Raw genomic sequence first — 18,336 nt, 5'->3', positions numbered from 1 at the left:
CGTGGCATTAGTCGCTGCAGATTCACATGCGCCCACCCTCCTCCCCGGGACCTGTAGCCGTTTAGAAGTAGATCATGAACATTTGTACATTTGTAAATATATTACATTAAACCTTCATTTTGTACATACGTATTTGTTCCATTGCATGGGCACTATTATTAGCATACACAACTCCTACCTCACCCTCTGCGGGGAAAACAATCTAAGATGGAGTCGACGCCCATGCGCAATGGAACCTAAGTGGGAGGAGTCCCTCGGTCTCGTGACTCGAAAAGACTTCTTCGAAGAAAAACAACTAGTAACACTCCGACCCAACACCAGACGGCGGACTATGCACAGCATGTGAATCTGCAGCGACTAATGCCACGAACAGATGTACACTGGGTAAGTGACATTTTCCTTTTGTTTAAATTCTGCAGATTATGTGGCAGATTATGGATTATGTGGCAAATCTATAATCAAGCAAGAATCACAGAATTACCGTGGCCCTGGCCATAGCTACCAAGTGGGTGAACTGAGGTTTCACCTTGACAAGGGTTTTGATTATTATTTGAGGTGGGTAGCCAACCACCCAAATAATTATCCAGTTTCGTACACTGAGGAAGCCAAGTCATGTTCTACCAAAGCAGATACCTCACGACAAAATAATATCCGTTGCTTCACTAAGAGGAACCATTGGTACGATAGAGTGTAGATATACTGATCAGGCTTTGTTATTTTGTGATTAAATCCTCTGATATCAAGGGAACAAGAACCTACTGCTAGACTACAGGGCCTTAGTGCTAAGAAAAAAAAAATCATTGAAGAAATTGGGAAGAGCTTCACCTGTCAGTATAGGAAACAACGTCCAAGGGTTCTTGGAACTGGTAGCATGGGCCACAGACGTTTAGGCCTGTGGGACAAAAGGGTTGTTGGCCCAAACACACAAACTTAATTCGTGGGGATACATAAGTGTCTTATTTTCAGGCTTTATATGACACGGACACGGTAGCTGTGTTGAAGTTGAGCGAACCTTGCCTTCATTGAATTGGGAGAAATTGCCTAGCCGTGATAAGAAGCAAGGGAACCTCGATAGCAGTGCTCTGCTGCTTTGGTGTAGTTTTATACTGAAAACAGCTAATGCAGTAGTTAGGTCAGGCTATATACCATGATCCTGGAGGAGACCATATAAAATCCCCATACACAAAAATTGGGATTCGTCAGCCCTACAGAACTATCACCCAGCATCATCCCTGAACTTTTGTGGGGAACTTTTTTGGTAAAATTATCTTTCAGAGATTTCAGGAACGGGCTGAGGAACAGAGGATTCTGACCAATAGTCATGCGGGTTTCATCAGAGCATGAGACAGTACATCAGTCATCTTACCTGCAAGCTGAGATTGTGAAATATGTGCCCCTTAAAAATAAGACTTATTTTTATTTTTAGGATTTTTGGATTTCAGAGAATTTTTGATGTGGTGGAGAGAACTCAGCTGATTAACATGAACATAATGATGTTCAAACCAGTTCTGATAGAGCGGGCCCACTTAAAACATCTGGGCACTGTGACTTGTGTCTGACGTGCTTCAGAAGGAAAACTTGCAAAGAACTTCAGCATCATAAAGGGGGTACACCGAGGATGCACTTGAGCACCTTACCTTTGTAATGTTTTTATTACCGGTCTCAATACACCTTCATAAAGGCAATCAATTCTGATGTTCCTAAATTGGGATGTGATCAAATCCCAATATTACATTAAGCAGACAACGCAGTTTTGTATGCTCGTACAGAAAGGGGGCTTAACTTGCTTCTGGCATGGTTTGAAAAGTTCTGTACTGAATCTAAACTTAATAATATTCGTTAGTGTTAGATAATTCAAGTGGGTTCTAAACAAACCAATACAATTTTTTATTTTCCTAATGGAATTACTTTGGCTCTGGTTGTGAAATTCAATTATTTAGGACTCGGTGGACATGGCCTAAACAGGTGAAAAAATCCAACCATGTAACTTTGAATTAGGCAGCTGTGCTTTTTCAGCTGTCTTTTCTGTTTATAATTCAGTTAGCGTAACGGGGCAGAAATTCAGAATTGTTTGGCCGCAGTTGAAAACAAATTCTTCAAATTTTTGTCACTTCCTCTAGTTACTCCAAGAAGAAAAGGCATTTCTCTTGATTTTGTGAACACGTTTTGCTTCTGTCTCTTAAGCGAGTTGGCTCTTTGTTCTATTGATCTGCAAATCCTTGTTGAATATGCCTCTGGACTAACCCTGACATGGCAGTTTTTGGAGGCACTATGATAGATCTTCTTTGTACGGAGTGCACCACATCGCTCAGATCTATAAAATGCTAGTTACTACTCAAACTTACTTACTTAAACTTACTTGACATTTGGCTTTCCTCTGACACATTATAGGCCAGAAACCGCTTTATAGTTAAGACTAGGATATGTGAATATATATTGTGATCTAGAACCTTATCACTGTTTTTGTCCAGAGGCAATTTGCAACTTTTAATAACAAATACCAGGGTCTGGGAGTCTTGTCTTCACACCCGGTATCCTTCCACACTCGATCACTTTATAGTAGCTTTAGATCAGGAGTTCTGCCTCTTGGTGTCACATAAGAAAATGGGGTAATGCCATGTCCCGATCTAGAGGCTGTCTGTATTAGGACGATGGTAAAATTAATTTAATTAGTTTACCATTTTCACCAGTCTATTACATAAGAAAAAAGTGGCACTTACCAGTCAGTAAAGCTTTTAGTGTAAGATCTATGAGGGAGGCTTTGTGCCTGGTGATTCAGTTGATATTTTTTATTGTTTTTTCCCAGTCTCGGCAGACACGACAGAAATGTCAGTAGTTGTAAAGTTAGTTATTTATTTGTAACTTGAAAATGTTATACGTCATGTCAACTATCTGTCCATAATTGTATGAGTGTTTTAAATTTATTACTTTACTTATGATATCGCTTTGATGCGGGTGTTTTGTCATTATAATCCATATAAATCAGAAAAAGTATATTATAAATGATTTCATATTCCACACTTAATCCATAGTCACCCTTAATGCTCATGATATCGCTTTGATGCAGGTGTTTTGTCATTATAATCCAAATAAACCAGAAAAAGTATATTATAAATGATTTCATATTCCACACTTAATCCATAGTCACCCTTAATGCTCCATTTATTAAGTTCCAGGCCTATAGCTCCTGTTATGTATGTATATCTGCTCTGCAGCTGCCTCTCACATTGAAGCCTTTCTAACTTTGTGTAACGCTCCCCCCTGTATTTTGATTTTACTGGGCTGTTTCGCCCCATGTGGTAAGATCTGTGCTATTATATTGCAAATAAAAAGTAGGACCTTGTTGGCAAGGTTCCTGAGTGGTCTAGGTAAGCGGGACAACCACCAAAGCGCTGCGTTTTAGCAGTGACAATAAATGTTCTGGGGCAGTCTTGGCAGCCAGCACACCCACCACACTGCTGTAGTCCAGCAGCAAGCAGAGAATTTCTGAGGTGGTTTTTGACAGCTAGAATCAGTGAATCACTTTACTCTATCAGTGACAAGATTTTCTCCGAGTACTTTAAGCAGGCAGGACATCCACCAAAGCACTTTACTCTAAAGGTAACAGGATTTTCTCTTAAGTATTTTTAGCAGCCAGGACGTACATAAAGCACTTTACTCTAGCAGTAAGAAGAGATTTTCAAAGGTGGTCTCTGCAGCTGGGACATCCACCAAAGCGTTTTACTTTAGGGGTGGCCAGAGGTTTTCTCTGAATGGCTTCAGCAGCCAGAACAACCACCAAATGTGCTTTGCTCTAGGGGTAAGATGTTTTCTTGGCTGATATTAGAGTCACGCACCCACTGAAGTGCTTTACTCTAGTAATAAGAAGAGATTCTATGAGATAATGTTGGCCCCAAGTCCCCTACCAAAGTGCTGGAATCAAACAGCAAGAAGGGACTTTCTGGAGTGGCCCTGGAGCACAGACATACACCAAAGCTCTGTAGTTTATTATTAACAAGAGATTTCTTTGGCGGCAATCCTAGCAGATGTGTTATCCATCATTGTACTTTACTCGGGCAGTAAAAATAGATTTTCTGGCGTGGCCTTGGAGAGCGGACATCCACCAAAGCTCTGTACTCAAGCAATAGCCAGAGATGTTAAGGGCGATCTCGGCAGCCCGGTCACCTAGAGCTGTGCTTTACTCGGGCAGTAAACAATAGATGTTTTAGGGTGGCTTTGGAATGCAGACATCCACCAAAGTGCTTTACTCAGACAGTAAGAAGACATTTTCTGGGGTGGCCCTGGCAGCATTGACATTCAGGAAAGCGCTATAGTAAGAAGAGAGAGCAGGTTTTTGTTCCTGGCCTCCAAAGAGCAAAGGTTTTCACCCCTAGGGGTCAGAATTGCATCTGTTGGCGGCACACTGGCTGGAACTGGTCATTTGTCCCACCAGCAGTTGGTAGGTTTTCAGGAGGACACCTCTAAGGTGCCCTCTGGGTGTATGTACTAATAAATCCCTCACTGGAATCAGTGAGGGTTTATGATTACAAGATATTTGATACCAAACCTCTCTATCTTCAGTGACGCTATCATGTAGCTGGGGCTCTCGTATTGAACATTGTCCAGCACATGCATTTAAAATGGCTTTCCTGTTCACCTATTATGTCTAAGAATCAACAAAGACATAGCAGGGGCATATCTGCTCGTGCAGATGTGTCCTCAACTGTAATATGTTGCACCCTGCCTTAAGGCTGTAAGGCCTGCTGTAGGGGTGACTTACACATACTACAGGCAGTGTTGGGGGACATGGCACACAAGTCTGTTCCATGTTGTGTTTTCACTTTTTGGGAACACCTTGCCACACAGCCAGCAATGGCAGCCTGCATGAGTTTGGGGCTGAGTCCCTTAGAGTTACACAAGCTGTGCTGCAGCTCTTGGGGGACCCTCTTTACTATCTATGCCCTGGGTACCAGAGGTACCAATAACTATGGGCTTACAGAGGTGCTAAAAGGCCTGGCCATTTGGAGATCCCAGTGGCACTGGGGAGCTGGTTAGCAGGAACCCAATGCATTTCTGTCAAAGTAGCATTAAAAAACAGAAAAAGTGGGGGGGTACTGCAACTAGAACCCAGTTTCCTACACCATTTTAAAGCACTACACTCGATCTGAACGGCATTGTGCAATGTCTTATTAAAAACCCAAACAAATAAACTATTTTATCCGGCTATCCTGAAATTCAGTCGTGCATCTGGCCGCCTTGCACCTGTGTTGGAACCACCTGCATTAGGGCACAATCTTGTGGAGATACTCCTTTTCCTCCTCCTCTTTTATCCTCCTCTATATCGTTCACTCTACAAGAGACAGAAGAGCTACTTTGACACTGCACAAAGGCATGCCTGTTCCAGACTACTATTAAATGCTACTCGCTTCTTCCAGTGTGCTAGAGGTTTGACCGTGTAAAGTTGCAAAACATCTCAGTTTGAGGATTCCTCTCGACTCCTAACACCCTTCATCCAAGCACCACAAAGTATATACTTTATGGAACATCCCTTCCAAATGTTAGCAAAGTGTACCTTTCTTACTTCATGAAGATTTAGGGCCAGTTACATATGAACACATTTCTTATCCTTAAAGAACTGAAATCTGAGGCGCAGTTTCAACCTTGCCATGTGCCTCTAGACCCAACATAGAGACCTTCAGTAATTTGCTTTGAATTTACACTTTCTGGGTCATGGAGTTAAACACATCAGAGTGAAGCAATTATTACAACTTATCAGGATTTGAAGCATTAACTCGCTACATTCATTTAATGTCAAAGGGAGAAAAATAATGTAAGCTATAGTTGCCTTTTAAAGGGCGTGCAAGAGCCATCTTAAGGCGCAGCTCATTACACCTGCTTGGGATCAGGCATTTTAGGGGCCACAAAAATAGACGCAACATGTTTTCCCCTTTTTGGAGACTGTCCAAATTCTTGTTTTCTTGGCTTCCTCTTGGTCAGTTCTTTTATATGAATTGCCAGACCCAGGGCAATCAATGGTAACTCAAACTTTGCATGTAAAAATGGGGTGAACAGTGTTGTAACCTTTTTGTGGTCATGTATGTGTGACTAGTTAAATTTTGTGCATGTGTGCATCTTAACTTCTGCCTAGAATATTGTGGTTGGTAATTTATTCCCAAGAGTTGTAGGTGGGGAGTGAAAAAGATGTAAGAAGTTACCACCTTTGACTCTCGCCCTAATTTCAGTCACTTCCCTACTCCCTTCCCTACTCCCTTCCCCCTGAATATACCTGCTAGCTTTTTGACAGCTAAGTTTAACTTATAGAACTGAGGCTAGTTAACCTTTTAATTGCTGGAGTGTATGTGCACTCCTGTGAGATACTGTCTCCAATTGTTGAGGCACTCCCCTCGACATGTATGACTCGTGCCCTGACTGTTTATTTAATATGCGTAATAAGGACGTCTAGTTTACTCTTTCTTATTACAGATATGTACGTCAATATGGAAATCGTGGGGTTAATGAATGTCTTTTAAGAAGCAGTGTCTCCTCTCACCACTGAAAACATATTTCTTTTTCCATCCTTCAGGACAAATACAGCATTACTTTGGATCACAGGGCGAGAATCTTTCAGAACTTGAATGGTGCAATTGGTAAGTGTATGAAGGTTTTAAAAATAATTCTCCAAATCCTCCCTCACTGAAAACCATTTACACTCAGTAGTACAATAGCTGCTTGTAAAAGAAAATGTGTTCTCTGAGTTTCCAAAATATATTTTCCTACTCAAGAAAGTGCAGGTTGTGTTGTGGTCTTTCCTTTTCTTAAAGTATAGAAGAGCTGCATGGCTGGCTACTAACAGCATTGTGGATGGATCGTTCCTGGTGTTGCCAGATTATTCTGTGTCAACTGGGCACCTTGCTCCCAGTTTTGGTGATCCATTTACCAAATTAATGTATTCTGTCAATTGTGTTCTTGGTCTGGATGATGTTGCTCATATCGACCTCATTATACCCTCCTTTGCCACCACCCATGCTTGTCTTACCTGCTCCCTTGTCCACCCCATCACCCTTGTCCAACCCACCCTTTCCCCACTTCCCCCATCCTTCCACCACCATCTCGCATTGCTCCCCATCTTTCTCCTACCCACTCCTCCCCCTGCTCCCCAACACTTCTTCCAACACCCTCCCTCCTCCCACCATGCCTACCCCAGAACTGAAAACAGGCAGGGCAGCATTTCCAGATGTATGATGGACTAGAAACCAGGCTTAGAACTGCATTAAGGGAATTTTTGGTATGGGGAATGGGTCTCGTAACCGGTTGAAAGATTGTTACACTCTACGATTGCAGTGATCTAATGAAGATTACAAATGAAAGCCTCTTTTCTTTAGTGTGGATCATTTAGCACCCATTGGTTTGTATTTGTTTACTTTGAGCACTATTGAGACGGGAATGTCTCCTGCATGGTATGCGGGCATGTACCCCTGCACAGTGTGACTCAACTTCATGTGTGAAACTTATCCTGGCTATTTGTTGGCCTGCACACACCCTCATAGTGTATGCACTGTGTCCTACACCTGACCAAGGAAATTATTAGAGGAGGGGTGGCCCATGAAGGAAACAGAGGGTGGACTGGCAGGAAAGCATTAGAAGTGCAATGTCTCTTCCTTAACACTGCAACAATGTAATTCAGACAGAGGATAATGAGGCCTCAATCAATAATTAATTCTTTAAGGTTTTCTTATTTATAGCTTTTTTGAATCATTAAAACCAGTTCTTGAGTAAGAGTAGTCATTGAAATCAAGGCCTTAAGTTTGTGTGAACAAAAAAAGAAAAGGCCACATGTGTTTTATGACACAAGTCTTTAGGGATTTGAGAATGTTTTGTATTCTGACAACTGTTATTCCTTACTCCATCATTAACAAATGTAAAGGGATTTCAGTCAAAATCCTGTCAAATCGTTTTTTTAATTGGTCAATCAATCAAGAATAAGGATTTGATACGCCCAACAAATATGCATTATTATGTACAGCATGTGTCCTGGATTCATCTCATAAAGCAGTGGTGACAGCATACCAAATTTTGTGAATTAGTAATCCTGACAATACTTTTTTCCTGTGTGAATGCGAGAAGTGCAGTCTAGTGATCACACTTGCTAAAGGTTTTGCTTTAGCGTGATCCCCAGAGCTTTGTGCTAACATTTCATGTGGGTGTCAAGTGCATGTGTGCATAATGCATGTTGTGATCATACACAACAATGATACTGTGTGCACTGAGAGTATAGATGCTAAGGTCAGTGGCATTCATTGTGAATGACACTTGCTATACCATGGAAGAGCTAGAGCTCCTCCAGGCAGCAGAAGTGTTTAACCTGCATTCCTGTGACTGCAGGATGGAGACAGAGCTAATCTTGAAAATGAAATCTTTTGAGCAAGGGGCTGCAGATTAATGTTTCCTGGACACTTCCATGTGGTGGATGGAAAAGGAGAATGAAAAGCCAGCAGATTCTGTTGTTGAAGGTGAGCAGGCTTACCTGCCTTTTGTCTTTCCGTGACTGCTACTTCTGGAAGGCATCTGATGGCAGCCAAGTGCAAAGTCTTCTCACTTCATTGTGCCAGTGACTTGGATACTTACGCTTGTAGCCAGCATCATCACTACCTGTTTTGAGAGCTACCAGCATGCCCATAGGTTGTGTCTGCACTGCTATCAGAAAATGGGATTTAAAAGAGAACGAACCAAACCAGTTCCAGGGACTTGGATAAAGACTCCTACCCTCCCCTATCTGGAAAAGGAGTACACAAGTAGAACTCCCATTTGGTTCCAGTTGCAAGTTCTTGTTAATCAACGAAGGTAGTGCTATGTAGGAGACTTGAACAGCTGCTGTGTAACCAGGGCTAATGATGCTTGACAGCCAGTCTCCCAGAGGTGAGGGGCATAATCTTGAATCTGGATGGAGAAGCTGAAGGTCTGACTAACACTTGGAGGCCTGCCTGCTCTGAGAAGGAAGTAGAATTCCTGGGCCTGCAGGAGAAGAGTCTGTCGAAGGAGAAGCCCAGCTGTGGTCCTGTGGAACATCAGAAGCACCCGACTGTTATAGGGAGCAATGCCGGTGGACTCATGTTGTGAGGGGTCTCCCGTTTCCCTTTGTTGTTCCTGTAGCTAACTGTATAGTGAATGCAGCATTGTGCCATCCGGCACTCCAGCAGTGTGCCCAAGAACTAGTGCTGCTGCTTCCCACCGTGTGGCGTATCTGGTGAGAGTTGTGGTTGCCCTCTTCATGGCCTTAAGGCTGCAACTGCTGAAGATGGGTACCCAATTGCATCCGACCCCAAGGCTGTCACTACGGAAGATTAATCAATCTGCATTCGTTCTGCAGGCTTCAAGTGCGAAAAATTTGCACAAGTCAAGTCCCTACCAGGCAGCCACCAATGCCAAAGATGAGCGGCTGCTGAACAGGATTTGCACTGCTCTACTCCCAGTCGTCTTAAGTCTGGGTGTGGCCACCGCTATGGTACTGCTTCATTGGAGTAGAGGCTGAAGGACTGGACTGAGTATGCGATTAAAACCCTGACCTGAGCGCTCAGAATGATATGAGAACACTAACTATTGCCAGCATGGCCACTTTTCAAAATAACTATTGTAACATGTCTACAAATCCTCTCTGTGGGGATAATAGGTAGTGACTTGCTTCTGTGCCAAAGTTATGCCTTTTCTTGCTCTTTTCCATAAGCAAACAGAGGCTTTGGGAGAGCCTTCCACAGCGAGGAAAGGGCACCATAGTGGATGTAACGCTTGACTATGAATCACAGTTGAGATCGCAGCCAAGTAGCTGACCCCAATTGAACTGTGTAATATATTGCTTTGTTGTGATAAGTAAAGTATTTTCTTTTTGCTACGTCAAGAACTGTGCTGGATAATAGGTTATTCTGTCTGTTGTTTGACTGTTGAGTTCTGAGCTGTTGCTCCCACAGTACCTCCCTGAGAAGACTTTGACTACTCGCCCTTGCTGTCTGGACAGCCAAGTGCAGAAAAGGTTATTTATCTCCAGTTTCCAGAGACATAGAATGGACCCTGGGACACTAGTAGCAAATGACCCAACCACTATAGTTGTGGCCCAGTAGCCCCTGTCTGTTCTGTGCCACCATCTGAACAGGGTTTGACAAGCACTGAAACAGGAAAATCTTTTGCGAGATCATGATGTGTGTAATGAATTTAGGGAAACTGATTACAATAACCGATGTGCTGGAGCAGTCATGGGTGCATTAGACAGCACATAACTGTACACTCAAGATCTTCTAGAGGAGGCCCTTCTCATAATCATGGGTTTGAGATACGAGTAAAAAAAATCAAGGGTAAGACTGTGTGGCAGCTCTGCTGACAAGGAACACTGCTTTGTTGTGGGGCTTTGGTATAATCCCGGGCTTTCCTCTAATGTTGTCACTGGATGGCTATCGGTTTTCATCACTCAAACTATTTGAAACCCTAACCCTAGTTCGATTCTGTCCTCTTTCCTCCAGAAACTCTCTTCACATGACTACTTGCCAGAAATCTTATAGTCGTTTTTGACACCAAGCTCTCACTGCAGCAAGATTTCAGCTATTTCATCCTTGCTTTTCCTTCCACACAAACAAATCAGTAACAGCTTCTTGGCCAGCTTCCCAGAACAGTTCCTTTCCCCACGGAGAGAATCATAAACGTTCCCACCAGGGCCAGTTTCTACTAACCGTGTTACATCCCCTTGTCCAATGTCGGCCACCAACCAGAATCAGATGTGCAATTCAAGGTCCTGAGTCACATACCTTCCACCACTTTGGCATGGCAAGTCAGGACATATATGCTTTAACTGGGTTCTGGCCTTCTGTTTTTGAGGCCCATACACTATAATACCAACCCCGACTGGCTTTGTACTACCTCCACACTCCTACCACATGAAGTCGCCCTTTGCCGGCTCAACAGCCAACGTACCAGCCTAGTCCTCAACGCCCCTTCTAAGCAGTTGGTTCCTTTCTGCGTCATGCACAATTCTTAAGCGTGTGATCTTTCTAAGAGTTCTTTTCATTTGTGGTACCACAATTTGCCCAATTGTTACCTACATGAGCAGTTAAGTCCTGTTTTAAAGCTGCTCTTACAGAAATGGTGTTTGTGTTCTCACAAATATGTAACTAATGAATTCAATGTCCAGGAAGCATGCAAGGGCCTGCAGTGACAACGTCCCTCGTGCTGGTTAACAGGTACACATGTAATCTGCCAAGGATGCCCAAAAACAGAAAGATAAGGAGGAGAACCAAGGCCTTGCCACACAGCTGAGACTGAGAGTAGACCCACATCACTGAAGGACGGGAGAAAGTGTGGGGTGGGTTGTCCTTTGACTGACTACATTTATAAGCTGTTTTTATGCTACAAGGGATGCCCTTAAACACATGGGAACGTCACTCCGTAATGATTCTTACAAAACAATGCTTCTCATTGGTGTCATTTGAAGAAGTTTTCAATAAAATGGGAAATCACCTTATGCAATCAATGCAGTATTGAGCAAACATTAATGACCATCACACGTGTTTTTATAAACTGCCACTGCCACAGGCGGGTCTCTGGGCACTGATGTAAATGCACACCAGCCTGAGGGCAGTGTGGAGCTTTGCCCTAAATTCATGCATGGAAACAGAGCGTCTGACGTCTAGTGAGAGGATATGCCAAAAGCTGGGGGCTTGGATGGTGAAAGACTATCCTCAGGGCTGAGACAATAGTGTGGAACATTCAAACATGTTCTCTGGATTATGTAATGTTGGATTTGACTCACTGGTTTCTCATGGCCTCCGACAGCTGCCTTGCCCTGTTGCTACTGTACTAATTTGAAACAGAACTGGTGAGGGATAGGTGCAAGCCACTTCAGCCCACGACTACTTCCAACCCAGTGCCAAGTTATCAAGGCAGTGTGGCTTTAGACGTTGCATATCATTTACAGGGAGTGCAGAATTATTAGGCAAGTTGTATTTTTGAGGATTAATTTTATTATTGAACAACAACCATGTTCTCAATGAACCCAAAAAACTCATTAATATCAAAACTGAATATTTTTGGAAGTAGTTTTGGCTGAGACCTGCCACTGCAGTGTCTGTGTGTGCAGTTTTAAACTGCCAGTTCGACTTGGCAACTAAACCTTCTCTTTTACTACATGCAAGGCACCCCTAAGGTAGGCCCTGGGTAGCCCCATGGGCAGGGTGCAGTGTATGTTTAAGGTAGGACAAATACTAGTCCGTTTTATGTCTTAACAGAGAACTACTGCTGAATCCGGTTCTCACAGGCAAGGCCTATCTCTGTCATACAGGGAGTGCAGAATTATTAGGCAAGTTGTATTTTTGAGGATTAATTTTATTATTGAACAACAACCATGTTCTCAATGAACCCAAAAAACTCATTAATATCAAAGCTGAATATTTTTGGAAGTAGTTTTTAGTTTGTTTTTAGTTTTAGCTATGTTAGGGGGATATCTGTGTGTGCAGAAGACTATCACTGTGCATAATTATTAGGCAACTTAACAAAAAAAAATATATACCCATTTCAATTATTTTTCATTACCAGTGAAACCAATATAACATCTCAACATTCACAAATATACATTTCTGACATTCAAAAACAAAACAAAAACAAATCAGTGACCAATATAGCCACCTTTCTTTGCAAGGACACTCAAAAGCCTGCCATCCATGGATTCTGTCAGTGTTTTGATCTGTTCACCATCAACATTGCGTGCAGCAGCAACCACAGCCTCCCAGACACTGTTCAGAGAGGTGTACTGTTTTCCCTCCTTGTAAATCTCACATTTGATGATGGACCACAGGTTCTCAATGGGGTTCAGATCAGGTGAACAAGGAGGCCATGTCATTAGATTTCCTTCTTTTATACCCTTTCTTGCCAGCCACGCTGTGGAGTACTTGGACGCGGGTGATGGAGCATTGTCCTGCATGAAAATCATGTTTTTCTTGAAGGATGCAGACTTCTTCCTGTACCACTGCTTGAAGAAGGTGTCTTCCAGGAACTGGCAGTAGGATTGGGAGTTGAGCTTGACTCCATCCTCAACCCGAAAAGGCCCCACAAGCTCATCTTTGATGATACCAGCCCAAACCAGTACTCCACCTCCACCTTGCTGGCGTCTGAGTCGGACTGGAGCTCTCTGCCCTTTACCAATCCAGCCACGGGCCCATCCATCTGGCCCATCAAGACTCACTCTCATTTCATCAGTCCATAAAACCTTAGAAAAATCAGTCTTGAGATATTTCTTGGCCCAGTCTTGACGTTTCAGCTTGTGTGTCTTGTTCAGTGGTGGTCGTCTTTCAGCCTTTCTTACCTTGGCCATGTCTCTGAGTATTGCACACCTTGTGCTTTTGGGCACTCCAGTGATGTTGCAGCTCTGAAATATGGCCAAACTGGTGGCAAGTGGCATCGTGGCAGCTGCACGCTTGACTTTTCTCAGTTCATGGGCAGTTATTTTGCGCCTTGGTTTTTCCACACGCTTCTTGCGACCCTGTTGACTATTTTGAATGAAACGCTTGATTGTTCGATGATCACGCTTCAGAAGCTTTGCAATTTTAAGAGTGCTGCATCCCTCTGCAAGATATCTCACTATTTTTGACTTTTCTGAGCCTGTCAAGTCCTTCTTTTGACCCATTTTGCCAAAGGAAAGGAAGTTGCCTAATAATTATGCACACCTGATATAGGGTGTTGATGTCATTAGACCACACCCCTTCTCATTACAGAGATGCACATCACCTAATATGCTTAATTGGTAGTAGGCTTTCGAGCCTATACAGCTTGGAGTAAGACAACATGCATAAAGAGGATGATGTGGTCAAAATACTCATTTGCCTAATAATTCTGCACTCCCTGTATTGTTTGGTGAACAATGTATGTGTTCTATGTTTTTTATATGTATACCTCCTGTTCTTTTCAGATGAAGTGGTCTTGAAATTTGAAAAAGCTCGCGTAAGAGCGAGGAACGTGGCCTACGACACTCTCCCGGTCATCATCCATGGAAACGGGCCTACTAAAGTAAGTGCAGCCTTCCAACACCAAGAACAGTTTACAAACACACTGTCCAAAATGAAGCAGGTATGCTTACACTGCTTCGCAGGGTAAAAAGCTGCAGTATACGTGTAGAACAATACTGGCCGCCTCACCACGGACAACCTATCACAATTCAGAGCCACTAGACAAGAACTCTAATTGTATGCGATGAGCAGAGAAATGCACATGGTATATATGTAATAATCGTGGGACAGCACCAAGTCATCCCCCATGCAGAACGTCTCATAGGCATATTAATAGTTTGGTGGTTTAGATATGGAAATAGTAAAATGATGGGTACATGGCAGAGCATGTTAAGGATGAGATGTGGGCAAGGAGATGAGCTGCTGACCTTGGAAGACCTGGTTTTAATCCTGGCTTTTGCACGTAACTAAACAATTGTGGCATTCTGGGCAGCTACCTTTATCTCCCTGTACCGGAGTTAAATTGGTGTAACTTAACTACAACAAGCTTGTTGTAAGCCTTTATTCCAGTAGTTTCTCCCCCCCCTCGCGCTTCTTTACTATGTATTGCATCATGTCGTGGCTTCGGTCACAAACGAGCCCCCATAATGTACAGTTGTATGATCAGCTTGAGATCCTCCTGCTGCAGTAAAATGTTTCCTCTATATTACTCTGTTGTTCCTGGAAGCCTGGTGTGCACTCTTTAAAGGATATATTAAAACAAACGCTTTTACCAGCCGGGCTACTCGCCCGTTGTTTAATTTTAGCAGTGATGATGATGATGCTTCTGACTGGTGCACGACGTTATTGCAAAATATGCAATGTCTAATAGGAAGTACCAATTGCTTAACATGCTGTAAAAATGTATCTTGAATTTATTAAGTTTATCAAGGTTGCACTTTGTGGTCAAGGGTGGAGTGTTTTTGTCTAGCAGTTTCCCATAAAAAAGTACTTATACGTGAGCATATAAATCTGCAGGTGTATGTTGCCAGTCTTGTGGGGTGTCTCTGCCTGTGCTTGTGTGTAATGTGTTGGTGGATTGAGTTTCTTTGACAGACACTGGTCTTGAGCAGACGCCCTTTGGAGGGGCTATATCCTTCACTTTTAGCATCAGGGCAGCTGTTCTAACTGGAATGTTCAGGACAAGTACTCATGTATTTCAGAAGTGCCTCATTACAAAACACTGTCTATCCAAAAGACAAGTTAGCTACCACCTTGTATAGTCATTTGTGTTTTTTTGGTATTTTTTTTAAAAGTAAAAGCATCACTATCCAGCCTTATATTGTATTCATTTTGTACTTTTTCCCATTTGTATTTGTTTTTATGTGTATGGCATAGCCAGGTGAGGGAAAACATTGGACTGCTGTAACTATTTATGCACCATACCATTCAATGCTCAATTCTACATTGATGTTTAGAGATTGCTAGACAGCACACAAGGCTAAATCAAGGCAGATAGTACATGGTGCAGCACACGCAGTCTGATTTGACTGGGCACACGTGTGTACATATCACTGAGCAGCAACAATGTTGATGTGCGCTGATGTGTAGAAATTACTGTACACTGGAAGTGTGACAAGGCCTCCTACACCTGTCTCTCAAGCTTATGCATAGCAATGTATATAGAGCTTGGTGTATGACACCGGATGTTCGTGTGGACCAGATACACAGACATAATATAGACTACGGCACGTGATATATCCAGTCATAGCAGGTAAATTGATATGTACAGATTGCAGCCCTGCAACTGCATGTCTCATTTGACCGACATCACCAACGTATAATGATAGTGGTTTAACAAATGAAAAATGCCTTTCGACCAGGCACAACTGCACCTAGAGAGCACAGGAGGAAATGTCCGATTGCATTGAAGGTTGGCGTCTGCAGGTTGATCTTTGATTTGAGTGCAGGCCACATTGAGAATGAACCTCATTCTAGACACACTGACACTTTGAGTAATGTTCAGCATCAGTCTCATATTTGCTTCCAGGGAACTTCATGATTTTTGTGTTGTGCCACCGATAACTTCTGCACAATTTTTACATTGTCACCTCTGTGTCTCCCAGGCTTTTTGTGATTACTCCTATTGCAACTTAAATGTTTTGGGCTGTTTATGTTGCTTTACTTCACTCGTCCTTCCTGAACCTCATGGTTTCGCTGAGCTTAATCAAAATATAAGAATAGTTCAAAGTTTCTGCAACAATTGTTAGATCTCCGATTATTTAAAGATTCTTTTCATTTCACGTGTTCATGTTTATTCTGTGTTGTTGTGTTATACTTGATTTTCTTAAATGGAGCGTTTCAATATTCAGTGCAATGAAAAATAATACATCTGACCAGAGGAAAATGATTTTTTTTCAATGATCTCAAACAATATAATCCTAATCTGAAATTCACAAGGATGACTGGATAACCACAGATGTATTACTTAAATAGAGTATACCCTTTCTAATAGGAAAATCACTTTTTTCTGATTGTGGAAGCGGAGTGATTAAAACACCAGTTTGGATGTAATAACTTTGCATCCAAGAGGAATGATCTAAGGATTACCATCTATTCAGACACAAATATACATGTATATTTTATCACAAGAAGCAAAATTTAAGAAAGCCTAACTAAATTTTACAACAATACCCAGAGAGTGAGTACAATGATAAGGCTCTAGGAAAAACAAAAACAAAAAAATAGAAGCAGAATGCAAGGAGCATGTTACACCTTACAACGAATCACCTACATAACACTTTTTCTGGAGCTACTAGCAAAAGGTCTCGAATTGTTTTGCATTGTTCAGAAATGAAGTCAAGGAATTTGTTTTGCTTTATTCAGAAATGATCATGCAAGACCAGAAAATGTAAGAACCATTCAATGAGCAACCCTTATTTGTAGATACAAGACAGAGAATCCTAATGGTGAAATTAATAGAATTAGAAAAGTAAAATTAATCTGGGTGCAACAAACTTTGACTAAGAGGAAAATGGCAAAATATCCCTGCTAGGTTCATAATTATATATAATAATAATATATTAAAAGGGAATACCATAAAAATTCAACTCAGCAAAATCACTAAAAATAAGTGTTTTAACTATGATAATTATTTTGTGGTTCGTAATTAAATGTGCTTGTACACCATAGTGTGTAGTGCAAATGACTCTTGAGGCAAAAATATGCTGATACCAACACAAATCAAACATTGGAACAAATGGTCTCTGAATAACTACATACATTGGCCCTTAGGTGTCTTAAGGAAAGTGAATAACATCTGAGGTTATTTATTGGTTTGAAGGGGATAATTAATACACTATCGAACATGAGTAGAATCTAAATGAAATGGAGAAGGTTTGTTTTATTTCTTATGAAACTAAGAAAAGAGTAAATGCATAAGAATAAATGAGATATATTAATTAGGTAGAAATTAAGTTAAACATATCAAACTTGATAAATATTTTACAATTGCATACATAAGATCTGAAAAACATTAGTAAATATTTCACAAGAAGAGATATTACAAATGATGAAAACAGGGGTGGAAGATTTTATATTCTGTCTGCGTTTTGTGGAAAACTGGGAAATACAGTATATGTAGAATGATGCGATTGCTAACTAAAAAAAAACAATATCCTCGCTAGAGATAAAAACTAGTGAAATTCAGATAGTAATGGAGCTTCTCTACTGGTGCCAACAGAAGGTGATGCAAGGGTTTAAAAAGCACATTATGCTGGAACAGCTTACATGTGAAAATCAAGAACAATACTTTCATAACAAAGGAAACTGTGAATAGGTTATAAGAGAATTCACTTCAAAGACTTTCCCCCAAACCAGCAAAGTATGGTGATTTTGGAATTAGACTGTGAGTGATACTTTGAAGAAATATGGAGTAAGTTGTTAAGATTGTCAAGATGTAAACAATGAAAGAATGCCCATTTCTTGACAGAAAGTAAATATATTCTTTTGAGTTTTAGAAATCACGTACTTGGAGCGGGAACATAAGAACAGATAATAATACTTGATGACTGACGTTTTCCAAAATACATGGACTATTGAAATGCCCAACATAATAAAAACTGTATGTTAAGGGCCTACAATTATTATGAACATACGAAATGAAGTCAATCTTGAATCAATCTGTGATTTAAGGGATTGTAAAAAAAAAAAAAAAAAAAAAAAACTTTCAATTTTCAACACTAATCTTATAATTTGGTAAGGTTTGAGGGAACCAAGAGGTTCAGTCAGACGCGCCGGAAAAGTGAAGGCTTTAACTCTTCCAGTTATTTAGATCAAGATACCCTTTTGGTTTGGGAAGAAAACATTTGGATGTGCATCTTCAACTATGAATAATACT

At 41.4% G+C, this 18,336-nt stretch overlaps 1 protein-coding gene across 1 annotated transcript in view; it reads left to right on the top strand.

Annotated features, from left to right (window-relative positions):
* PLOD3 (procollagen-lysine,2-oxoglutarate 5-dioxygenase 3) overlaps nt 1-18,336 on the top strand; it is a 179,745-nt gene that overhangs the window by 85,849 nt on the left and 75,560 nt on the right. Inside the window, exons 6-7 of the mRNA XM_069218723.1 lie at nt 6,563-6,626; nt 13,922-14,019. Of these exons, the coding sequence (XP_069074824.1) occupies nt 6,563-6,626; nt 13,922-14,019 (162 nt within the window). The remainder of the gene's footprint in view (nt 1-6,562; nt 6,627-13,921; nt 14,020-18,336) is intronic.

This window comes from Pleurodeles waltl, chromosome 12 (genome assembly GCF_031143425.1).
Source record: "Pleurodeles waltl isolate 20211129_DDA chromosome 12, aPleWal1.hap1.20221129, whole genome shotgun sequence".
In the NCBI taxonomy this organism is placed as follows: Eukaryota; Metazoa; Chordata; class Amphibia; order Caudata; family Salamandridae; genus Pleurodeles; species Pleurodeles waltl.
The sequence above is the reverse complement of the archived record's forward strand: the minus strand, read 5'-3'. Positions and strand labels throughout refer to the sequence as shown.